This window comes from Phodopus roborovskii, unplaced genomic scaffold (genome assembly GCF_943737965.1).
Source record: "Phodopus roborovskii unplaced genomic scaffold, PHOROB, whole genome shotgun sequence".
Classification (NCBI taxonomy): domain Eukaryota; kingdom Metazoa; phylum Chordata; class Mammalia; order Rodentia; family Cricetidae; genus Phodopus; species Phodopus roborovskii.
In genome coordinates this window covers 16,374,933-16,401,046 of record NW_026126547.1, presented here as the reverse complement: position 1 = coordinate 16,401,046, position 26,114 = coordinate 16,374,933, and the positions used below count along the sequence as shown (strand labels likewise).

The window sequence follows — 26,114 nt, the reverse complement described above, 5'->3', positions numbered from 1 at the left end:
TCTGTTGGCTACCTCTTTCCTCTAGCAACACTTTCCCTTTGTTAAAATCATTTGATGTAAATATTAGGCAGTTTCATGTTTGTCTGCATTCAGACCTATTCACTGGAAGTTTGGGATCCTAACATCAGAATATTTCATAAGCAACTACTGACATTTACCACCCATCCAGTGATGTCATCTTTCTTGAACTAAATTAACAGACAAATTCAGCTCTTACATGTAGTCACCAAAAGCATATATTTGAAAAAGAAGATTCAGTGTGCCATATTTATGCATTATTTAATGGTATGCAAATTATAAGTCAGGCAGGGAAAACACACATCAGCATTAATAAACAGCAATACTTCTACATTAATTATGATATTGCTATGATTTATTCCCTAGTTTTGCATTTTCTCTTTGAAAATGTATGCCATCTGATAAGCAAGAAGCCTATTTCCTTTTCTACTCTCCTGTCCATCCCTTTAATCTGGTACCCCTGACCACCCCAGGGGCTTCTGCAGGAAACAGGTACACAAACACAACGGTCAAAGCAGCCACATTGTCTTATGAGCATTAAAAATTAAAGAACACACACACACACCGCCTAAAGCTCCAACATTTATTATGTCAATGTTAAGCACACTTTTTAAAAGACAACATAGAATGTATAGAAACGAGGGGTTCGGGGCTCATGCTCATTTCCACAATACGGGTAGTTAGGTTGGCTGGCTTCAAAAGGGTCGGGCATCGCTATGATAGCGACAGTCCGAGGGCCCTCTAAATGGGACGGGTTCACTGTTCCAATGTGGGTCTGTTTTTTTGTTTTTACTTTTTATTAAAAAATATAAATAAAACGGCACTGCAGGCCTGGGCTGGAAGGACTCGGCAGGACTCTTGTCTTCGCACAACAGCTTCTTGGAGGGTTACTGTCAGAGAACATCACAAACTAGCAGGATGACGGGCCACGCTGACATCGGCTGGGCGACGCATGTCCACCCCGCCCCTGGGGGCTTCAAAGTTTCTCAGAACTTAAGGGCTCTTGAGCTTCCATCCGAAAACTGCCACACATCTTGAGCTCTCTGGGCACTACGCCGAATGGGGGTGTGTGAAGAACCTGCAAAGAGGTTGGAGACAGAGGAAGGAAAAAGTACAGGTGTGACTTGGCCTGGTGATTGTCTGTTCTCTCGCTAGAACTTTAAAATTATGACTTAAATCAACCACAGGTTGAGCCACTGGCACGATCTCTAATATAATCTCCCTCCCTGGATATGTCCACCTTGGGTCCTTTCCCATCCCCCCCCCACCTCATCACCCGCAGGGCCCAGACTCCCTATCCCGTCATGCCGAAGGCCTACTGGACTTGGGACACACCTGGGAGGAAACACTCTTCCTTAAGACTGACAAAACTTGGCAGCAAACAGTCCTTTGGTCAAGGATAGTGGGAGAGGGGGGAGGGAAGGGACACAATTTCTTAAAATGATAATAAAATTATAAAGAAACAAAAACAAAACTGATGCAAAAGCAGCTAAACAAAAACATGAAATGTCATCAAGTTCAATGTCAAAGCAGTCAACGATTACAAGAGGTGAACAAATCTTCGGACAGAACCACAACTCCCAAGAAGTTGCCCTCAACTTGCACCCAAACTGACTGTAGTTTCTTTCAGACATGAAGGGTTTTTGTTTACTTGTTTGGTTTGGTTTTGTGTCACAGGAAAGGCAATGGTGAAGGAAGGGGAGTATGATGTCCCTCCAAGCTCCCCCTTTCTGTGGGCATTGCCTTGAAGCAACACTGAGAGTCCAGATGTGCTAGGGAGGAAGGTTAGCATCGCCGCACTCCAGGCCTTGTTACCATGGCGACCTGAAGCAGGGGCCTGGGGCCTCCTCTCCCCTGACTCCATGAGGCAGGAGGCCTGTGGTCTGGAGCTCAGCTGTGCCCCACATCCCCTCCCTGAGCCGGGGAGACCTGGACTGAAGGCCCTGCTGTGACCAGGTGGACTCTGGGGAACCCCATGCCTGGCCCAATGCTAGCATTGCCTTGAAGCCTTTTTAGCAGATGCCCCTCCAAACCCCTTTGTCTGACCCACTACCTATATTTAAAGCCTTAATAAACGGAGTACATCATAGGCATGTACCATATTCCTCTAGAGACCTGGGGTCTCCTGCTTAGGAGAAACTGTTTGACTTGCTTTCTTTCATCGTCTCGATGAAAAATCTGGTCGATTCATGTGCCTTCCTTACAGTTTTTGCAGTGTGACAGAAAAGAAAAACATTATTTGGATCAATCATTGAGTTGTGTTCAGGCAAGTTTGGTTACTTAAGTACAATGACCCTTGTGAACTGCATTGGCTCCTTTTCCCATTTGGGAGGGAGGGAGGTATCCACGGTTCCCATGACAGATGATACAGAGAATTAGAAACAGGCCAGACTCCTTCCCCAAAGACTGACTCCCTGGCCATGTGCTGTTGTGAATGAAACAGTGAGCTAACAGGGTAATGAGATGCAAGAAAGCAAATGTGAATGGCCAACCATCCACGTCTACACTCTGTAGGGGTAGGAAGCCCTGGAGCACAGCCTGTATTCTAGTGTCCATTTCTAAAAACAAAAACAGAACAAAACAGAACAAAAAAAAGAAAAGAAAAGAAATAAAGAAAGAAAAAAAGGAAGGAAGAAAGAAAGAAAGAAAAAGAAATAAAAAGGAAAAGAAAGAAAGAAAAAGCTCTGGGAAGGCTTGGGAAGATTTGCTAAGTAGAGATCATGCTTTTCCAAAGTCAGTGTTCACTCTCTCAAAAGCTAATTTCCCAAATCGGTTGAAAGAGCTCTGTCATTCTCAGCCCAGTTCTTAAACACACTAGGCTAGGGGGCAATGAGTGACCACACTATAGTGAAGAACCATGCTTGTATGTGTGGAAGGGAGTATAAAACCAGGAAACAGTATTTCCTCCCTAACTCCCAGAGTAAAAAGCCCAGGGGCTTTTCAATTTCTTTGTGGGATGGTCCCGAATAACCCTGGTGTCTTTCAGCCAACTCCCAGTGTCTGAACAAACCACCTTGTTCCCTTATTTTTCCAGTTTAAACACTATCTAGTCCACCCTCCCTCTGTCGCTTGCTTTTGAGTTCTCACTTCAGCCACTATGAAGATGTACAATATGGACTTATTGCATATACAAAACTGGTATTTAAATAAACAGTTCTATCCACAGAATACCCTGGAGGGGGGGACGGTTTCAACTACTTCACACTTCCTGCCACGGCTGGTACACAAGAAGCAGCATGTTCACCCCACTTCTTAGTAACCTTTAAAATGTGTTAGATTTAGTCTTTCTGAAGACCCAATGAGAGGACAGCAAATGATCCCAGGAAGGGTACAGTCACACTGGAAATATTTAGGGGCTAAACTTTGCAATAATGGCATTCTCTGTATTCCTGCTTTTTAAGTTTTTATCATATGGAGAGGGCTTTTTGTTTTGTTTATTCCCTTTGGGACATCCTAAGCATCAGAGTTCACGTACACAAAGGACATTTGGTATGTCAAAACTTACAAAAACTCAACTGTGGATTTTCAGGGATAACGAACAGTCTCAGTACTTCTTCATTTAAAAATCTATCAGTAATTCACGTTATGTGGTGGGACTATTTGTTTTTTAGATTCCTTTCTAGTACAATTTAAAATGTTTGGGTTCAGGATAGAAAATGTCACTCAGAAGTTCTATTCTTGGTGTCTAAGTGTTCATGTCTCCATTACTCATAGAGCTTCAGAAACAACATTTTATCAGAGGGTTGTAAGATGTCACAAGAGGAAATAACCTGAAGAAGCTGTCTCCCAAGAAATTTATTTAACTTTGGGAACATGTAAATCAAACGTAATCTGTGATTTATCACCAGATATTTGCACCCCTCCCATTCCCAATTTGATTTAAGATATCTCAACCTATAAGGATCCTGCATCCACCATTAATTTTGTCTGTCAGGATGCAAAACCTAATTACACTAAGAGCATAGTATATGGGGGAATTAAAATAAGTACCATATATAAAATCTACACAGCTGCACTCTGAGTTCCCCTGGAAAGCACAATAGGGACACACAGAAACTGATGGATATTTAATATGGTGAAGCAAAAGTCACCATAATCTACAGCTGACAAAACACAGGAGAATATTTCTATTTGTTCTGGAATCAGTTTGGTACCCAGAAAACACAAATACCTTTCCTCAGTTTACCGACAAACATCAACTTCTCCAAGGTGCTTGACCCCCATCCCATCTCAGGACCTGTGCTATAATCCTCCAAATGTCTCTCAGTTCAGTCCCCTTCCCCACTCAAACTGGCTTTAAAAAATAAAACTAAAAACCAAATACCTTACTTTCTCTCTACTTAAAAAGAGAAAACTTCTGGCCTCGCATAAAAGGCATTACATGGAAAGGCAACTTCATAGTCTCCAGGAGGGAAGAACTATGCAACAAAAATGCTACCACGTGAAGACAACAGAACAGCTTTTGTGTGGGATTTTACAAAAATAAGAACACTGTTGGATCCATTCATCTACACTTGGAACAGGGAGACAGTACCACAGAGGCACGTGCTATAGAATAAAGCAAATCGATGCTGCAACATGCAGTAGTTGGAAAACCGACAACACAGATTTCTGAAAGGGTTTTTAAAACAGACCTAACCTGCCTTTCGAGCTATCGCAAAATATGAAAAGATAATGAATTGCAGGGTTATCTACCCTTATTTGCCACCAGCAAGGTAGAACCTAATATATATATAATATATATGTTATATACATTATATATGGATATATAATATATATAAAACAACCTGTGGCAAGTACAGACCATAGGATTTCAGAATCACAAGGTAAACCATGATGCATCTTAGGACCCCAATAGTGGCTTCCAGAGACCTGGCTTGGTCTAGCCACCTTTGGTTGCTGATTTCTGCTTTGTCTTCCTACTTTTTTTTTTCTTCCCTCGTCTTATTATTATTTAACAGATTTAATATATTTGGTGCCTTTGTTTCTGGATTTTTAGCGCTGAGGGGAAGGGTCATTTTTATTACGAGGAGAGGTCATTATGTGGAAGTAGGGAGCTATTTGTTTAAGGACCCCTTTTTTGGCATCATACTCTAAGACAGGGAAATAACTAACGGGAGAACAGGACTTTTAGACATACGATCACAGCAGAAAATCCCAAGAAAGTAACTGAGGAGCTGTTCCCAGGCTCATTGTACCTAGTGCATTCTGCTAAGGATAGAGCAGAGGTTTTGAACAGTACACAGAAATCACTTTCCAATTACCTAAAACTGTGATGCCTAAACCTATTTCCATGGCTTGAGGTATGTCTATTAATATAGTAAGCACATTATGCTCCTTTAGGGTATAATACACACATCAAAATGTCCACAGAAATAATCCTGAAAAAGACAGGCTGGCCTTCTCTCAAAACCTGCTACTTTGTTGGAAGTTATTTACAGAGTGTGTCAAATGAGGACACAAGAAGCTTACATTGTACTTTAATTTTTTTATTTTTTTCAATAAAGGGACAAAATGGGTGTATGAACAGGTTAATGCAGACAACTGCCAAAAAAACACAGACAGTGGTTTTTCCAATAGAACTTAACAAAGACCAGAAACAAATACAATAAAAAGCCAGGTTGTAATGACCTTTGGTCATCCAAATAAAAAAAAAATAAAAACAGAGAAAAATAAAAGATCAAATTAAGAGCCTCTGTTTTGAACAGGGCATATAAGCAATAATAAATAGTGACTCCCATAGTAAAAGATAAAATTTCAAGTTACGACAAACAGCTTTCATCACAGGAATAGAAAAGGCCAATAACAAAATATTCTGCATTGCCATTTACAAAAAAGTCTTGACTAAAGCGGGCTTTCTCTTTAATATGCTTTGCATATGAAATTCTTTCCAATCTAAATATAAAGCACCATTTAGTTTTTGGCAATGAAAAAAAACTGCAAAACATTGTTGTTGTTGTTTTTTTTTTTTCCTTTTTTTTTTTTTTCTTTCTTTCTTTTACTGCATATGAAGGTAAGATGCTGGAATGGAGGGTGGGGGAGGAGAGGGACAAAAGCACACTACATAACAAACCAACGCTATTAGCTTGCAGCACTGCGTACAGCATGGCAGCAGGAAAAAGGGACAAAAAGGATATGTACAACCCCATGACAGCCATTCGTGTGACATTCTAGCAGGCTCCCCAAACCGCCATTATATGGCTTCTCTGTACAATGTCACATTTTGTTTCTCTCTCTCTCTCTTTCTCTCTCTCTCTCTCCTTTTTTGAAGCATACAAATAATTTGCACTATATTATCCTGCCAAATTAAAAAAATATACTGTGGCAGCCTGTCTTTTTTTTTTTCTACTACCAAAAAGGTACATTGATACCTTTTAAGAGAACAAGCAACAGTTAAAAATACAAGCTTCAATATAAATACTATAAGTGCCTAACACTAGATGAACATTTAATTCAAATACCATTCTAGAAATACAGAAAAAAAAGACCATAAATGTGTTTTAGCATAGGAATCAACATGAGTGTGCATTTTCCTATATTTAAGTACTATATAATCTTAAACCTTTCCCCATGTATGTTTTTTACAACCTGAAGAGCGGTGTGTGATCCAAGGCATAGATTTTCCACTACCATTTTTAAATGGATAACAGGTCTTGTAACACCACCAAGACAATGGAACCCTAAAATGCTGTCCCCCCCTAAACATAATGAAGTGTCTTTTTAAAAACTTTTTTCTTAACATTTATACTTAAAAAAAGTTTTGTACAAAAAAATCCTTGCACTGTAGAAGCGAAAGCATCATTCATTTCTATGTTAAGTGTGTTCTTTTTCCATTCACAGCGCTTGCAATGTCCAAGTAAGTAAGCTCATTAGTCAAGTAAATGGCTGGCAAAGTTTTTTGTCTTTTTTTTTTAAAGTTTTTTTTTAATGCTCATCAATGAGATTGTGTTCAATTTTTTCAGCATTCTTGTAACTTTTCCCTTAATAAAGACCTGTAAACTGGGAAAACTGTACAGTGCACTTAATTGTCCTATCTGAGTAGGTTTATTTTATACTCAACCTCTGTATCTCTGATTAGAGAAAAGATACAGGTATCACAGGCAGAGTCAAGTGCCATTTGAACACCAACTGGGGCAGATGCTAGCTTAATTAAAATAAAAAAAAAAGGAAAAGAAAAAAGAAACAGAAAGAAAAAATAGTAACATAATATAAAAACAATGAACCCTCATCCATGTTAGCACAAATAGCACACAGTGTATGGAGAGGAAATGGAACACAACTTTCAGGGAGCACAGACACATACATTGCTGCTCTTAGAATTCTTTCTCTTCTCAAGAATGTCACATCAAATTTAAGTCTTAACAACTCATAGTTAATCATCATTGCATCACTATTAGCTTACATACCTGTTCTAGTTTAAAATGGCAAACAGTACCACATTGTGCTGATAAATCACTTTTTCTGTCTCCTTCTGTCAAACTATATCAAGCTGGTCTCTTAAATATAACCAAAAGATCTTAAGTTTATCATTCGATTGTCCATTTGACAACCATGTAGGTCTGTATCTATCTCGTTCGGTGCCAGAACGGCACTGAATGTGTTACTTTAAACAACTCCTCACTGATGGATGTCCTTCACTATGTTCCAGGGCCTTTGCACCATCTCACATTCACGTCAATCATCATTTAGAAAGAATAAAACAAAACTTTAGGCAAAACAGCCCATTTCTTTTAAGCTCTCATCAGGAGCAAAGAAGCTTTTATACTGGTATAATCAGTTTTGTTCACAAAGTTAAAGTCAAGGGACAAAATGATGATTAACTAGGACATAATGGGTCATATTTTAGGTAGCCATTGTTGTGAGAAATACAACATAGAACTACAAGCTAGGTCCTAAAGTTTATTGCCTCACCCAATGCAGAATTAAGCTACAAGTTTATAACAAGCAGAAAGAACCATCAACATGGTTTTAATAGATCCAAGGCACTCATATTTTAAAACCAAATGATAGAATAAAACTCGTTTTTCTGTCAATTTGTCAATTCAGGGCCTTTTTTCCCTCTCCAATTAATACATGTAACCCTTTAGAGACAGGCATTTAGCACACACTTTTTCCCCAGTGCTATCTGTTCTGTCTGTAGAGGGTTTGTGAACCCAAACACTGTTTTCCCCCCTCGTGTTATAAAATAAAGCTGTACATGATATGCATTACAGAAGTGTGCAGCACGGTTTCTTTTTCCCCTCTCTCTCACTCTTTCAGAACGGAACTGGAAACAGCAACATGTTTGCTCATAATGAATTAGGGACAATTTAAAATAGCCATAACATACCATACATGCTGTCTAATTTAAAAAAGAAAAAAAAAATACACAACATGTAAATTATTGCACAAGAGAAAGGCTCAAAGTTTGCGTAAAATGCAAGAGTATTGCCCCAAACAGATCATGCATTCAAACGGTGAGAAACATAAAGAAATTTAAAACAAAAAAGGAAGAAAGGAAGAAAAAAAAAAAAAAAAAAAAAAGGAAAAAAAAAAAAAACCCAAAAAACAGAAACAGGTGTGCTGGTGACGAGCACTCTCATTCATAGCTTCCATTACTTCTGTTTGTTTGTCTGTTTGTTTGTTTAATCACATGGGACTAGAAAAAAATCCTACAGGGAGTAGGGCTGGAGGACAGTGGGAAGAGGTGAAAAAAGAGGGCATCGGGTGGGAGTGAGGGAGGGTATTAATATACCTCTATTCAGTTTTTATATCATTATTCAACACTCGATCACTGTGCCATTTTTTCATGTGTTTCTCCAGGGTACTGTACACGCTAAAAGGCATCTTACAAATTTCACATTTGTAAACGTCCTTCCCCACCTGGCCATGCGTTTTCATGTGCCTGGTGAGCTTGCTACTCTGGGCACAGGCATAGTTGCACAGCTCGCATTTATAAGGCCTTTCGCCCGTGTGGCTTCTCCTGTGGACAGTGAGATTGCTACAGTTCTTGAAGACTTTCCCACAGTACTCACAAGTGTCGCTGCGTCTGCCCTCTTTTGAGCTGGGCCTGCCCGGGCCCGGACCACTAATATGGGGCGTGCTCCCTCCACTTCCTGTGCCGCTGCGCCCCGAGATCCCTCCGTCCAGCTCCCCGGGCGGTGTGGAGAAGCGCAAGCTCCCGTTCTCCGAGGAGTGCTCTGATGAGGAGGCAAAAGGCGATTGTCTGGAGTCTCCGAAGCTAAGGAAGGGATCTTTGAGCTGCCTGGAGGCCGCATAGCCTGCGAGCCACTGCGAGTACACGTTCTCAGTGTTGGGCATTGCGGCTGGGGGCAGGTCAAACTCCTTCTCCAGCTTGATGCGCTTGGAGAAGGGGCTCAGCGAGCTGGGGCTACCCAGCAGCAGCTTTTTGGACAGACCCCCCGAAGCCGATTCGCCGGGGGAGCAGCCCCGGCCGTTAACAGTGCCATCGTCTATGCGGTCCGACTCGCCGGCCACTGAGTCTTCATCGCAAGTGTCCCTGTGGCCCTCGGCCTCGGCCAGGTGGCCACGCTTATGCTTCTCGCCCAGGACCTGGTGGAAGGCCTCGCTGAAGTGCTGCATGGAGCTGAGCACCATGCCCTGCATGACGTCGGGCAGGGCGCGACCCTCGTCGCCCACGCCCACCACCGCACCCCGAGAGCTGTTCTCATGGTGGCGCGCAGCCTCCAAGCTCAGCCCGAAGCCGTAGTCCACCCTTTCGCTCTCCGTCAGCTCCTCCTCCTCCTCTTCCTCCTCTTCCTCTTCTTCCTCATCGTCCTCCTCTTCCTCCTCATCCCCATTCTCTGGGATCAGGTTGGGGTCGTTCTCACTCTTGAACTTGGCCACCACTGACTTGAGCGCACTGCTGGCGCTGCCCACCAGGTCGCTGGTGCCAGGTTCCGGGGAGCTGGCAGTGGAAAGGCCGTCGTCAGACTTGACCGTCATGGGGGACGATTTGTGCATGTGTGTCTTCATGTGGCGCTTGAGCTTGCTGGCCTGTGTGCACGCGTGATCGCACAGGTTGCACTTGTAGGGCTTCTCACCAGTGTGGCTGCGCCGATGCACCACCAGGTTGCTCTGAAATTTGAACGTCTTGCCGCAGAACTCGCATGACTTGGACTTGACCGGGGGCTGGGAGGGAGGAGGGGCGGATTGCAGAGGAGGGAGGGGGGGCGTTGCCAGGAAGGGTGGCTTGCTACCTGGCTGGAATGGTTGCAGTAACCTTTGCATAGGGCTGGGCCGGCCTGGGGACAGCGGTGGACTAGACGTGTTCCCTGCCAGCTCTCTAAGTCTCCTAGAGAAATCCATGGCGGGAGGTTCCATAGCCATTGGATTCAACCGCAGTACCCTGTCAAAGGCACTCGGGTGATGGGTGGCCAGGGCCATCTCTTCCGCCCCCAGGCGCTCTATGCGGTGGGGGTCCAAGTGATGTCTCGGTGGTGGACTAAACAGGGGGGGAGTGGGTGGAAAGCGCCCTTCTGCCAGGCCGGAAGCCTCTCTCGATACTGATCCTGGTATTCTTAGCAGGTTAAAGGGGTTATTGTCTGCAATATGAATCCCATGGAGAGGTGGCTGGGAAGGACATTCTGCACCTAGTCCCGAAGGGATACCAACCCGCGGGGTCAGGGGACTTCCATGTTCGCTTTCTAAGTAGATCCTTAATCCATGAGTGTTCTGTGCGTGTTGCAAGAGAAACCATGCACTGGTGAATGGCTGTTTGCAAGTTGTACATGTGTAGCTGCTGGGCTCATCTTTACCTGCAAAATAATACAACACCAACATCAATGTTTAATCACCCAGGCAGGCATCAGCAATTGCTTATTCATGTTCCAACATCCCGCCTCTCCTGGCCCCACCCCTAAGTTGAGCTAGGCCTTCAGCCATTTGGTACCCAACAAATATTTGTCAAATTGGTCTGCTCAACATAACTGTTTTCTAAGAATTCCATATTCAAGCCCCATAACATAAAGTTCCTGCCAATGCAGGCTCTGATAAAGAAGCACTACATCCTAGGGGCTTCAGCAAATGTCTTCCTAATTCCCCCCACCCTATTTGCTGTGGCATACACAAGTCATTCATCTCTGTGCCGCTGTCCCACTGGTTAAATGGGGTACTGGGACAAGCTAGACTTCACCCAAGGAAACTTAACTCCCAATGGTCCTGGTCCATTTGCCTGTGGGTTGTAGATGAACCCATCTTTCTCACTACAGATAGCACTGCATATAGATATAAAAAAGGGGGGGGATACAATCAATACAAATTCTCTAGTCCTACACCCCTTAGTAGGAAACATGGGGGTTGTTGGTATTGTTAAAGTGACAAGAGACCCTAGAAAGGCTTTGGAAGAAGAGAGTAACATCACTCTTACTCCAGCCTGGGTGTAAGTTCCACACCATCCTCTAATGACACCCATGTTGAATCTCAAGGGGATGCTGTGATTGAAATTTCAAAAGGAAACTTTAATTCTGATTTAACTAGAAAGCTGTATTGAATCCTCAGGAGTTTGTCCCAGTGCAGCAAAAGAGAGCAGAGAAGTTAGAAGTGGCTGGTGCCAACTTCAGCAGACTCAGCACCCTGGTTGTAGGAGCACTAAAGGCAGCCAGCACTGTGACAGGCGGCAGGCTGAGCAATGCTACCCTAGCCTCCTCCTCATTATTTTGAGAGGCTAACAACTTGAACCAAATTATACAACATCCTGCGCCCTCGGCTGAGACTCGGCTCCAGTTGAGAAAGAAACAGAAAGATACAGTTCAGCTAGTCAACTCTTTGGCCAGTAGCCAAGCTGTCTGGAGAGGGGCCCTGCTTAAGTCACATTATTTCTCTCTTACTGAAAAGAACCCGAGAGTGGTAAATGCCACTTTGGCAAACAGGGGACCAGCTTGACTTCACAAAAATCATTCATTTTTTTTTTCCTGATAGCTAAACTTGAGTATTTTTCCCATGTATGCTTATGTATGTGTACACATACATAGAGTATATAGAGTATATACTAAACAAAAGTTAACCAGACAATTGTAGCCTTAAAAATGGCAGAAGAGACAGTGTTCTAGGGACAAGGGTGAAAGTAACTGATGGCCAAGGGATTAAAAAAATAAAAATAAAAAGGACTGTACTTAAAATATAAAGGAGAAATACACTTCCTTCTTAAGTGAGAAGAGGCCCCCTAAACCCATGGCTAGCATCTGAAGTAACTTCTTCAATGGGACAAAACTCACCAGGGAGCTAAGGCGTGGGCATGAGGAATTCATCAATTATATGATTCCTCCATTTAGCAAGTTGGAAAGAAAAGCTGCCAAGGTCTTCTGAGGAGTCCCAAACACTCATATTCCAAAACAAGCCAGCCTCGCTCAAGAGCTTGTCTAAATAATGGACTCCTGCCCTGCCCTTGCAATTTACTTTACAATGCATTTATAATCTCACTCAATATAGCCCACTCCTGGGGAAATCTCTTTAACAAGATTAGATGGTAAGATACCAAAATTAGGTTTCAAACATTTGTCTAATGTGGAAGGAGGAAGAAAGGCAGAGAGATTTTGAAAGAAAATGCTGACATTAGAATCACATTATCTGCCTATTTTTGTCTGCCTCTTCTCTTCAAAGGGAAATAAAAAGCTTCATTGAGAGTATTTTCATAAATTTTTTTGTTGTTGTTGAACAATGACTTGGGTCCTAAATAAGCAGGGGAAAAAATCCGGTTGCAACTACTGTGACCCTCCATGGCTTTCTCTTTACCTCCCTAGGACTCTGGGTCATTATCATATATTTAGCCTGACAATCAGAACTGGGTAACTAAGGAGCTTTATCAGCTGAGGAAAATCCTTAACACTTCCGTCACTTCCAATGCCTTAAAATCATATCTGACCCCTATAATCTCTTAATGCCTGGGGATGGACCCATAATTAGCAATGATGGCTTCAAATGTGCTGAGATGGGGCCCCTATAAATGCCAAGTTCTGTGCACGTTAAGCCACACCAAGAGACCAAGAATCTCATCCATTACTTTCCCAAGAGGCTTAAGGAAGGTCCGTTTTATTTGCTTCCTAAAATAATTGTTTTTCAGAGCCAGCTATGTGATGATGCTGTCCTTCCCCTCGTACATCAGGTCAGAGAAAACGGCTTTGATCTTATAACGAGCACACAACATACACTTTTCACTGTTGCATTTCGTATTCCCATCAACTAGATATTCTAGATCATGAGGGGCAGCTAGTGTAATCATAATGTCAATGGGAAGGGCTGTTACGATTGAGACGAAAGATTACATGGAAAGAGCCGCTCTGAAACTGGTAATTATTACCAGTCCACTAATAGCAAACGATGCATTACAATTTCACCATATAATCTGTATTTCACTCGGCTCATGCTGGCGCACCACATTATATTACAGTGCTCGCAGATTCTAAATTCCTAAACTGCAGTCATCAATAAATGTGTTACTCGCCGTAATTTGTGAAATTACTTTGTTCATAACATCTTTGATGGTTTAGAAAGACCAGAATTGATTTCCTGCATGGCAAAATTAGGGCTACATTGATTTATTGATGTGTAAAATATAATAATATTCTTCATTTGCTCTGATGAAAATCAACTTCTCACTCTGAGAGCCTCGTTGGGCATTTACCAGGACTGTTTTGATATAAAGCAATAAACTGAGCCCTGCCCCTCATCGGTACAAGAACCCATGGCACTGAAAGTGTTAAACCCAGCCATTAGGCCACCTACCTACTTACTTTTGTTTTATTTCATTTTATGAGAATAGTGTCCATTTTTAAATGTGTCACTAATGTGAAAAGTCATGTGACTGAGGCCTCACAGTTTGAAAGAGCAAGGAAGTCTGTGATAGAACCCTTGAATGTCATTTCCTAGCTTGTGACTTGGAGCCCAACATGAAATCTCCCTGGGCCTTTGGGTTCCTATATGTAAAGTAAAGTATTAACAACAGACCTTTAAAGAATGGCTGAGTTTAAAGTAGAAGTATACACAGCCGGGTGTAAGCAATCAGGTCCGGTATGCAGGTTTTCATTACCACCAGGTGTGATTAAGTGGTGTGTGTGTGTGTGTGTGTGTGTGTGTGTGTGTGTGTATGTGTGTGTGTGTGTGTGTGTGTTTGTAACTAATCACATTGCACTCCTGCCTTGGCTTGGAAAGGAAGATGCATGGCAGCTTCAACCAAGGCTTTGGCAACAAAGGCAAGTAGGGGAATTTTGAGCTACCTTTAACAATTTCACAGGCCACAAGGCTTTGAAAGCCACACAGCTGAAGAGGACCACACTAGCTTTGTCCTAGAGCTTTCTGCAGCCTACAGCCCATTAACACATACCATCTTCTGATTACTTCTGCATTGGTAAGTGTACAAAGGACTTCCATATCAAGCTTTCCCAACCATCACCTCAAGCTCCTAGGCCCCAAGAACACTATGCTCAAAACAGGAGCCAAAACTGTCCTTGGCCATCAGCCTTTGACCTCTCAACTCCACCCTCCACTGCCCTGCTCAGCCTCCTTCCCGTGGCTTTATTCCCATAGCCTAGAGCAGGCTCCAGGCACCCCAGGCAAAAGAAAGAGTGTTTTCCACCCAGCAGGCATGCAGGGACTGGAATCTGCAAAGCCATACACTGAACGCTATAGTATGGGACTAGACCCAGGCTCAGGCCTAGCTGGGGTCAGGGAGAAGAGAGTGCTTTTAACCCCCCACCCCCTGTACCACCCAGCCCTCGGGACCCAAGGGCTTGTGAAATCCTATAGTAGCTCTCTGTTGCCTGGGATTACCCAGGAGTGAATCAGGGTGCATGCCTTGCCTTGCAGGCACCATCCAGAAGCTGGGTAAGGCTAGTGACCCTCCCAGGAAAGAAGTCATTGACAACCTGGCTTTTGCATCTCATACTTGCTTATACTCTCTCCTGCCCTCTTTTCTTCCCACAGTCAAGTGATTTTTTGTTGTTTACTTGAAAATAAACATTAGATGCCATACTTCCCTTTGTCTTGAACCTGCTTTTTTTTTTTTTTTTTTTTTTTTTTTGTTTGTTTGGGGTGGAACCAATTCTTTCTTCAAACATTTTGGCCATGTGTGATTTATACCACATACTTCTACACAGAGAAGAAAACTGAGTTGCTTTCTAAAACATCTTTCAGAAAAACATTTCTATACATGAAAACTCTGACTTTCATAAAGAAGTCCCCATGCAGACCTTAGTGGTGGTAGAGGCATGCGTGTGAAGGCAGCAGCGGACTCTCTATACCTACATTTCTGGGCATTTTTCTCTAAAATAAGGATGAAAACAGAAGTTATATGTGTTGTGTATCCGTATGCATATATATATGTACACATATAACCATGTGTATCTATCTACAAATATACCATGTTCAGATACACATGTGAGTGCATGAGAAACATGTGTTACCATGTCTCTGGAGTAACTGTAAACTCTGCCTACAGTACTGGCTCCTGCTAACAATCAATTCAAAGAACTGACAATGCCATAGAAGTGAATGTCCACAATAAGATGAGCTGTGAACACAGGGATATACCAGCTGCCAGCTATGGAGCCATGAAAAGCCAGGGGAGAAGCGGCCAGGGATGAGCTGCAGGCAGCTCCAGGTCTCCCATGAGAAAAGGGAAAGTCACTGTAGCGACTATGAACCATAGGAGAGCTGGTGCCAAGTGAGTAATGAAATAATACATATGTGGGTACCTGTCTATGTTGGAAGAAACTCCCTCCAGTACTTAAAAAGTAAGGACAGTTTCCAGGAACTCTCATCTCTATACACATGTACATTTGTAGAAGAGATAATGTTCAACTTACAAATACCCTGCGGGGCATATTCTGCACTCATCCCAGGCGTGGGGATTAGAGCTCCATGTGCAGATCGGGGGGAGGACAGGCCCCTCCAGTGCAGAAGTTTATCTGTGAAAGAAACCCAGAATCAAGCACTACAGCCATAAACAGTGTGCATCGTAAACCACAGGATATCACATTTCACTTCCATTAAAATAGATTAACATCATTACAACAGCCTTGCAGATAGTTACCAGACCCAGGGCAGAGAGCTGGCACCCACAGTTTTTGTTTTTTTTTTAATTTTGGACAACAAGGAAGGGGTTGGTTTGAAGTCTGAAGCTAAGCAGGGGCGGCTTAGACTTAGGTCCCTTTGCTTATTTGTTGCTGTTATTTGATTATCACAAAAGATATAGAAATAGAAAGGAGAGATTGGCAGTAACAGGGGTGGGTCAGAAAAATGAGTTTTATCTGCAAGGCTGGTTTACATGAATACAGTGACTATAGACAAGTACCCATGAGGACAGTAGGCTAATAGGAAACGAGTGGGTTTGTGACCTGTTCTTTCTTTCAGGGAATAGCACTGCTTAGCTTCCTCAGAGTCAGGTATTTCAGGACTCAGGGGGCCACACTATAGAATCCTGTCAATGGGGAGAATGCCTTCTCCCAGTACAAAGCAATGGGGAATGAAGATTAGACTTCTAGCGTTTAAATAACTTTGGCCAAGTCCCCCACATCCCTTCAGGGTGAAGGATAATGCTGCTAAGTGACAAGGCAAACAAACAAACAAGCAACAACAACAAAAACCAAAGTTACCCAACAGCAGCATCTGGAAGCCAAGGCCCAAGTTCTCCATCCCACTGTACATGCGCTGACATGCACCCTGTGACATGGTGGCTTCTCACCACTGCATGGAAATCATGGTGCCACACAATCCCTCTTAGCACCTGGCTACTTGTAGGAAAGGGAGCATAGTTTGTGCAACCTGGGGACACTGTGGATTCTGTCCTCAATGTCTGGCTTTTCCAAATACACCCCAGCTAACTACCCCTGGAGATGACCTTGAGATGGAGAGGGAGACAGACGAAGTTCATGTGTTCCAGGGCCGGAGTTCAGAAAAACTGAGTTTAATGGTGAGTAAGTAGGGCATGCTTAACAGTAACCACACTTAAAAGTATTGCCAGTGTACTCCAGAACACCTATCCATACACTGGGGGGGGGGCACAACCCCCACTGAGGTCACATAACTAACTGCAGAGGTCACTGAAAATTGGCAGCTTAAAAATTAATTTAAAAAATCACATGAACTTCTAGCCAGGCTTGCACACATGTTGCATGTCACTACAGCCTTGGTTCCAAAACATAATAAGTGCATATGACACTGTGCATGTCTTTCAAGCTAAGCAACACTAAGAAGACTGGCTGCCTGAAACAGCTGGGCCCAGACTCTAGATCACTGTATATTATGAGCTATAGTGTTTTTTTTTTTACTGCACATAGAGTAGACTGCTCTTAGGGAAGCATAATGGTTTAGTTATAGCAAAGACCTAATACTTCCCTACTGCCATTTTTAAACATGCAAATATCAAATTAGTCTACCTTTGTATTGCATTGTGATAGCATGTTTTATATTAAACATTGTCTGAATTGCTAACTTTTGAATTTCAGAGCAGGGTCGGGGGAAATCAAACTAATTTTGGCTTGGAATTAGGACAGAATTTCCAACAATACCTGAACTAGCGCTAGACATTCTGCCATTTTTAACTCCATATTTATGAGAAGTGGGTTTTCAAAATTAGTGATTATAGAAATCAAAATATCAATGCACTTTGAAAAATACTGAAGATGCTCGCCATCCTGCAATATCAAATATTAAGCCAAGATTTATTTATGTAAAAATAAATACACTCATCCATCTCATTAGTATGCTTATTTGCCTTAGTCTTTAATAACTGTTAAGATTATATGCATACCAAGTAATTGCTTAAAAATAAATTTCCTTATAATTTATTTTAAGTAAATGTTTGATCTGTGTAAGTATTTTATATTTGTACATACTGAAGGTCATAGGAACACTTAGGTGAAAAGGAGTCTCAAGCGGAAAAAATTTAAGGAATTCTTTGTGATCACTTTATAGACATGATGCCAAGTGCCTGTCAGGACAGTTGGGACCAGGTTCCCTTGTGTGAGGAACCAGATGGGTAACCATGGCAGGCAGTAGAAGTCTGCATTACTGGGCTGTCATGGAAGATTACCAAGCCTTAGACCACTGGTTCTCAACCTGTGTATCAAGACCCTTTGTAAGTCAAATGATCCTTTCACAGGATCAGATATCCTACACATCAGATATTTACATTACAATTCATAACAGTAGCAAAATTACAGTTAGGAAGGAGCAACAGAAATAGTTCTATGGTTGGGGATCACCACATATGAGGAACTGTATTAAAGGGAAGGCTGAGAGCCACTGTCTTAGGCCATCTGTGATGACATCATCTACTCTCATCTCAGATGAAAGCCAAGATAGATAAACACACACACACACACACACACACACACACACACACACACACACACACACACACACCTGCAACTGTTAGAGAAGAGACTGGGCTCAAGAAACAAACACGTGTACCTTTTGTTGGTGGAACTAAACTGGGAGTGGGGGTGAAAATCAAGGGTCAGCTTAGTTCTTGAAGCTTTCAAGAAGAAATCTGAGACGTCATTCTTGCACCTGTCCCTGCCTCGGCAAGCTTTTCTGTGGCAGAGCGTGAAATTCTTTTCTCAGAAAACTACACAACTGAGGTATTTCTGTGAACCCCAGCACAAAAGCAACAGGGTCCTTGAACCCCTGCACAGGGAGGGTCTAACTTCAAATTCCCTGACACTTGGGAAAGAGGCCCTACTGTACCCTAGCAAGGAATGGAGAGCTGGCAGTCAAACAGGAGAGCTTGACGGCTGCTAACCTGTTAGCAGCAAACGAGCCCAGAACAGCAGTGACCATGTGGCAGGCAGCGTGTCTCAGGAGCCAGCTTTGTAGTTTGCTTGGAATTTTGGTTTTTGAGTTGTATGAAACCTCAGTGGTCACCTTATCTGTATCTTCGTTTTAAAGTTGGAGATTCTGGGGTCCTGAAAGTAAGGGATGGTGGCTATGTGGATGATTAGTAACTAAGTAAAGAACTGTGTTAGTTTCCTCTTAGTAAAGATCTGTGTTCTTGCCTGGAATATGTCTCCCCCTCTCTGCTGTGGCCTTGGCTAGCTATTAAGTACCAATAAAGGAGGTTCTTCTGGGCCAGCAAGGTGGCTCAGAAAACAAAGGCACATGCTACCAAGCCTGACAACCTGAGTTCAGTTCCAGAACTGACTCCCATAAGTTGTTCTCAGATCTCCATATATGTGCCATGACACATGTGTACCGCCCCCACACCAAAAAGATTACACACATACACACGCACACTCCTAGTTTTAAAATGAAAAGGAAATTCTCATTCTACTAACTCACAGGGCAGACTTACCAGCCTGTATTGGAACGGGCCAGACTATCTATGTGGCAAGGCTTTCAGAAGGCCCAAAGGCGCTAACCGGGTGTCCTGAACTGGAACACAGTACCCACTCTGCAGCAAGAGTCTGTGGACCTTAGTCCACTATCACGCTGTCTACCTCTGCAAATAATCCAGCTAAGAAGAAAGTATTGCCCTTTGCCAGTAATTTATTTTAGAAACCAGCACATTGTCATGGTGACAGTGACGAGGGGGTGGGGGCTTAAATGTCCTCTCCAGGAAGAGGGTCAAGCAGGGCTGATTATGAACTCAACTGATTCCTGCCGCTTCTTCCACTAAAACCACCCTTTAATGTTCTCCTAAGCAAGGAGAATCGACATTCCCACATGAACTGGAAATGCTAAATTGTTAATAGCCTCCCTAGGGTTTAACTTCTTGCTATGATGCCTTCAATTATTTCATCACATCTTAGGCAAAGTAAAGTATCACAATTAATGTTTCTGAGCATCAACCAGAGGAGCTGTCCTGCCTTCCCTGTTCTGGGAGAAGGAAGAAAGCTGTGCTGGCTGAGGACCTCTTTCTGGCCTCTTCTCTCCCCAGGGAGAACTAGGCTCCTCAGCTGCCTGGAGAGTGATGATCTATAGTTACGTCTGCTTTGTTTCTTTGTGGGTACTCTTAGTGAACGGCTTCCCAGTGTAGACCCCGACCAAGACCAAGCAGATTCTTGGGACCAGTCTCAGAATTACCTGATCAGAAGCGGAGTAAGATGGAGGAATGCCTACATTAAGTAGGCTCTTCAGGTGACTATGACTCAGAGTCAAGTCTAACTCAGTTTAACTGAGAGTAGGAAGAGAAGTTAGAAACTGGAAGTTTTAATGGTCCTTAGTAGGGCTCCATGGACCACGAGACTGTCATCCCTTCCACAATCCTCCTCTTTCGGGATTAGGAAAGTCAAAATTAGAGAAATTCCTAAAGGTCCCTTCATGTGGAGTTTAAGGTTCTAGTCACTCTTCATCTATCCGTCACTGACTAGTTGATTCAGGCTCCTTATCAAGTAGGAAGCCACATGAGACAGCACTCAAACTACCACGTCAAGCAGACAATTCCCACTGCTTCCCGACAACTGCAGCAGTGGCCCAGTGTGTTTCCCTCTTCAACACACATATCTAGCTGACTGTGTCCCCAAGGAGAAGCCTAGGAAGCACTGGCCTCTCTTTCTCCTTGTGGATGACAAACCTAGGGGACTTGACAGGCCAAAGTAAAGGATCTGAACTGTCCCTTCAGCTCTACAACCCTCAGGTCTTCCCTTCACCTAGTCTAGTCTAGAAACTTCTTAGCTGACTAAAAAGTAAATATCCTCTGTGGCCCGCTACTTCTAGCTCTTGACCTTTAGTTTTACATTGGGTACCAGCCCCTCTCTGAGAGCCTGATTTACCAGAGCATTCTAGAACAAACATCATCAAACCTGTGTCCTGAGTTGCGTTGATTTGGATTGAATGCATGCCAGTTTTACCACGGCATGCAGAATTTCTACTTAACCTTCTGCTACTGTCAAGGTGTACTGACTTTTATTCTGGAATGAGCATTTTCTGCTTTATTACACACACACACACACACACACACACACACACCACTAAATCAAGGTGATCTCTATTTTGTTTTTTGGTTGGTTAGTTTGGAGACAAAGTTTCACTATGTAGTTCTACCTAGCCTGGAACTTGCTATGTAGACCAGGATGCCCCTGAACTTATAGAAATTGGCCTCCTCTGTCTGGCTCCTGAGTGCCAGAATTAAATGCTTGTAACACCACACTAGCCCATGATGTTCCCATGATTCTCTTGAAATATGTTCTGAAAAAGCAGAAGCAAGTAAGAATCCTGAACATAACACTCTAGAATTTTCTTCTTTGAAACTTGGTTGGTTTTTATATACTATTTGATACCACACCAGTGACTTAATTGCATCACTCATTTAAATACTCTCTTTTTAATTTCTCCGCCAATTCTGCTCTCTCAGACCTGTGATTATCCAAACGGGTTGCTAATGTCACCTTGGAAGAGTTCTTCCTGTAGGCCTCCTCTCAATGAAGAAGAAGGAAGAGATGGCATCTTTTATGCCCCTTATCTATAAAAATGCAAGCCACCAATCTGTCAGGCCTAAACAAAATTTTCTGCAATCTGTGTCTTTAACATAAGCAAAGCATATAATTCAAAAAATAAAAAGAGAACTTGCTTTTCTGAAGAATAACTAAGCAGAGAAACATTGTGTTCCGTCTCTGTGTTGAAATGCAGATTTCCCACTAAAAGGCAAATCTTTCATTTCAAAAGGTTGAATAGGATGGTACTTAAAAAAAGAATTCCAGCTGGTTAAATTTAGGGTGTTGAAAAAAGTTCACTCCAATAATATTCTTTGGCTCTGGGCCCAAAGTATTTTCACTTGATCGTGAATTAGATAAATTTTTATTACACTTTAAGCTTTTGCCTTAGAATAGTGGGGCTTTTTGAGGGGACTGTGAGGGCAGCTGAATAAAAAGCTAAATTGTCTTACGACAATTTTTTTTTGTTGTTTATTTAACCATGTCCCTCACTATGCAGAAATGCGTGCTCTAGGATACATTCCCTTCATTCATTCTTACATGCATTCATTCAACAAATATTTACCAAATGCCTATAATGCCCCAAGCTATGATCTGACTTCTGTGGGAAGTACAAAGTACTGAGACTATCATGCAGGGCCTGCATCCAGCACAGAAGCTACAGCCTGAATAGACGCTCCCACTCAGCATAAAAACCGTGTCACGAGAAAGGCACAGGACTGCTGTGGAAACCCACAGGAAGAGAAATCTCGGTGGGTTGTCAGTATCTATAGATGGTGGGCTCTCAAATCTGCAGCTGGTCAAATCTTTCATATACAATAGCATAATATTTACATACACTACACACATCCTTCCACATTCTTAAGTCATCTCTAAAACACTGCAGATGCTTAAGGAAAGGCATTTCTGTTTGGGAAATAATAACAAGAAAAATCTGTACTACAAGTTGAGGCTAGATACAATTTTTAAAAGTACTTTTAATCTGAGATTGGAAGAAACTGTGAACACAAAAGCCCCTGGGTGGAGATGCCTAAGTGTCACTCACTGTGGAAGGGAGAGCAGGGCTTGGGAAGAGGGTGACTGACAAGACAGACTTGGAGAGCCCAGAAAAAGGCTTTCTAGACAAAAGCAAGAAAGGGGTGTTGCTGCTCTGCAGAAGCAAGCTGCTGGAGTGAAGGAGCTCCCCAGGCAGTCACACTCAGACTAAAATACCACACAGCCATTCATCCAGGTGACAGCAGTGGCTGTGGTCAACCAAATGCCAAGTCTTCAGCATCATGGAGCCATGTGGCTTACTCCCAGAAAGATCACCTGCCCTGTTTTGCCTCACCCCCCCACTCCTACCTCAAGTCACCTTCTCCTAGTCAACAGTAGGTGCTCTGCAAGAGAGTCAGTGTTGATAGGCCTGCTCTTCTTTGAAACACTGCCTCCCCGGCATAAATAATCCATTTCAGATGTATTGCCAGTTTAAGATGCCCTTGCACTGGTTGAATCCTTTTCAGCAAACAACTGTGAAGAGATGTTAAGATCTCCTACACTACATTGTCCCTTCCATCATCAGGATGACCTTGCTCCAAAGCTCCCCTTTCTTCTCTTCAAAGCCATGGGGAGAGGTGTCAAAGTGGGGATCTTTGTCCCCCTCTGAGTCTTTATTTGAGGATTGTGTGTGTGCCTCTATTGGATGCATTTTCCAGGTTGTTTGGGAGGAACTTGAGAACTACTTTTAGAGATACTGAAGACAATGCTGCAAGGTTTGGTGGGATAGTGCACTCCTGTGATCCTAGCACCCAGGAAGCCAGTGCAGGAGGATAAAGGACTTGAGGCTAGCCTAGGCTATATAGTAAGTTCCAGGCCAGTCTGGGCTGAGATCCTGTCTCAGAAAACAAATGAGAGAGAGAGAGAGAGAGAGAGAGAGAGAGAGAGAGAGAGAGAGAGAGAGAGAGAGAGAAATTCCTTTAGGCAATGTACTGCATCTCAGTCACACAGCCTATCCCCAGATTCTTTTCTTGCTGGAACAAAGCCATGGACCTTGGTGCTTCAGTGCTAACTCTGTAACCCACCATCCATTTCTCACTTTGAATAAATCCCATCTATTTCTCACTCTGAATAAATCCCATCCTCCTTCTGGCACTAAGTCTTTTTAACTTTAAAAAGCGAAGCCTGGATCAGCTGAGTGGCCCCTCTCTCCTGCTTCCCATGCCAGTCCAAGACTCCTTGTAACCAAGCTGGCAGCTTGGCTTGCTGGAGGAACCTACAGGACAGTGTGAGCTTGGATACCAAGCTAATGTTTTTAAACAGATAAAGTGGTCCTGGACTTGCACCTCCCAGGGCACAGACTCGCAAAGTTATACCCGCTGCATGGCAGAGAGGAAACCTAGGTGTGTCCTGAGTCAATGAGAGGGAAGGTCAGAAAACAAGGAAGAAACATCCCACACACCCAGGCTAAACCTCAAGGGAAAAGGTCCCTGCAGCCCATGCCAGGCAGAATGGCAGAGCAAGGCTAGGAACCAGTCAGCTCCACTGCTCAATGTATTGATGCGAATGCGCAGACCTCGAAACTTGACAAGAGTGCCAAGCTCGAGTGCCTGTAGTTCTTGCCGTCAGTCATCATGGAGTGTCCCTGGAAAACCAGTGTAAAACAAGGTTCTGTAAACTGAATCACACTGGCTAAGTGAAACAACTTCACAAGTTTCCTCAGTCACATTGGCTAACTGATACAACTTCCTAAGTCCCCTCACTCTCCTGAGTTCACCAAAACTTGGCGAACTTGTTAAAAGGTAACATTCTACCTTTTAAGTGTGCACCACACCCCCACTCCTGTAAACAAACACTTCACATTGAGTGGGGGACTTACTATGAAAGGAATTCTGCTGTGAAACCTTTGGAAAAATTAACAGTCTTTCTAGAGACAAAAAAACAAGCCTTTCCTTTATCGATTTTTCATTCATGAAATGTTGGTTGTGTGTTGGACCTTCTGAAAGCTGAACAAAATCACAGTCAGTGGCTCCGTGAGTTGAAGGGGTGAAGGACCTAAGAAGCATCCCTGAGCATGGTTTCTGCAGTCAATTGTCTAGCTTCATAAAATATGTTCTAGATATCCTACCTCCAAAAATGAATGAAAGAGTAGGAAACTGCCATCACAGTCACCTGCAAACCTTTGAATAGGCATGCCCAGTAACTATTAGACGTCGGGGGAGGGAGGAAGAGCCATTTCAACTGAGGTAAGGAAGAATTATGGGCACTGTGAGATGGATCCAGGAGAATGGCCATTTGCTTAGCAAACGTTTAACTCTGATAACACCTGCCAGGGCAGAGAAGGGTTTGTCTATCAAAGCCTGCAGAAGACACAACTCCCCAATTACTGTGAAGAGGCCACTCCTAGCCTTTTTATCTGTGTCAATTCACAACAAATGCCATTTACATCTTTGTATCACCATTTAATCAGCCTTGGGAAAATTGGAGAACAAGATAAAAGAACAGACTTTGGAGAGGATCCTTGCTTTCCCAAGGATGACAAGGGAGAGAGACATGGACCACACATGTGAGGGGATGCAGGCAACATGACAACCCAGTTAGCTGGGGAGTCTTCTAGTCTATCCTCTAGAACTATCTGAACAACCATTTAAAGGATAGGAGGGTCTAAAGAATGGGAATCTACCCCCCCCCAAAAAAAAACCTCAGGCAACACCTCACGCTGGAGACAGGATCAGGGTATCAAGTCTTTGAAGCTGACCTTTTCACCAAAGTGTGTACCCTGGCCCTGTGAGCTTTACACACCCACACACCCCACACCCCACTCAGACGTAACCCACTGTGAGCAGTGCAGTCAGGGCTGGTCCTCAGAGCCCTGTTCACTTTCTGGAAGACAATGGCTCCTCACTGTCCACCTCAGGACCCACCCTCAACATGGGCCACAGCAGAACTACAATGTCAGACACTGCAGATAACTGCTGGGCTTTCTGGGACTATTCTGAGGTACACACACTTCAGGGAAAGTGGGAGAAGACCCACTCTGAGCTGAATATTCTGGGACATTCTTGGCCAAGAAATTGCAAGAACCAGAACTGGCCATTCTCCAGAATTAAAACCTATTATGCCCGTGGTTAGCAGAGGACTGCTCAGAAATTACCAGAGCTAATTTAAGGAGTCAAAGCTCCAAAGGCAAAGAAAAAAAATGGTCTAGCAGGTCAGGTTCTGACATTTCCTCAGGATCAGAACTAGGCCGCCCTCTCGCCTGAGGTGAGGCTCAATCTAGGAGTTCTATTGTAAGGCGGGGCCTCCTCCCATGACAGCTTGTCCTTTCAGAGCAAGCCTGCTCTGGACAGGCACCAGCCACTGTCTTCTCAGTCCTCTTCACTTTGGCACAGACAAGGCACAAGGCAGCCCTAACTTCTCTAACAGGGCAATGGGTCTATTTTCCTCTTTATTTTCCTGGATTTTTATTTCAGCTTCAAATCCCTTATTTTCTACAACTGACCAATTCAAAAGAGAGTTCCCAGAGCAAAATGGAGGTGCACACCAGCACAAGGCAATCACCCCAGAGGTGGGATGCTGCTGGCTCTTCTGAGGTTCCCTGGTTGCCGAAGCAGTGAGGTTACCTCCAAACACCTCACACCAAGACTTGACATTCACCAACTACATGGGGACTCAGAGTATGGAAACCACACACACACACACACACACACACACACACACACACACACACACACACACACACGGTAAAGAGGC

The 26,114-nt window shown here is 43.3% G+C and overlaps 1 protein-coding gene across 6 annotated transcripts in view; it reads right to left on the bottom strand.

The window, feature by feature from the left end:
• Nucleotides 1-587: 587 nt before the first annotated feature.
• Bcl11a (BCL11 transcription factor A) overlaps nt 588-26,114 on the bottom strand; it is a 92,494-nt gene continuing 66,967 nt past the window's right edge. For 2 of the 6 annotated variants that reach the window (XM_051200659.1, XM_051200663.1), the window contains exons 3-4: nt 15,819-15,920; nt 8,542-10,775 (exon numbers count right to left, since the gene is read on the bottom strand). In XM_051200659.1, the coding sequence (XP_051056616.1) occupies nt 8,755-10,775; nt 15,819-15,920 (2,123 nt within the window). In that variant the 3' untranslated portion in view covers nt 8,542-8,754. Of the gene's footprint in view, nt 1,097-8,541; nt 10,776-15,818; nt 15,921-26,114 lie in introns of those variants that run through there. The other 4 variants (XM_051200660.1, XM_051200662.1, XM_051200664.1 and 1 more) reach the window with 4 other exon arrangements.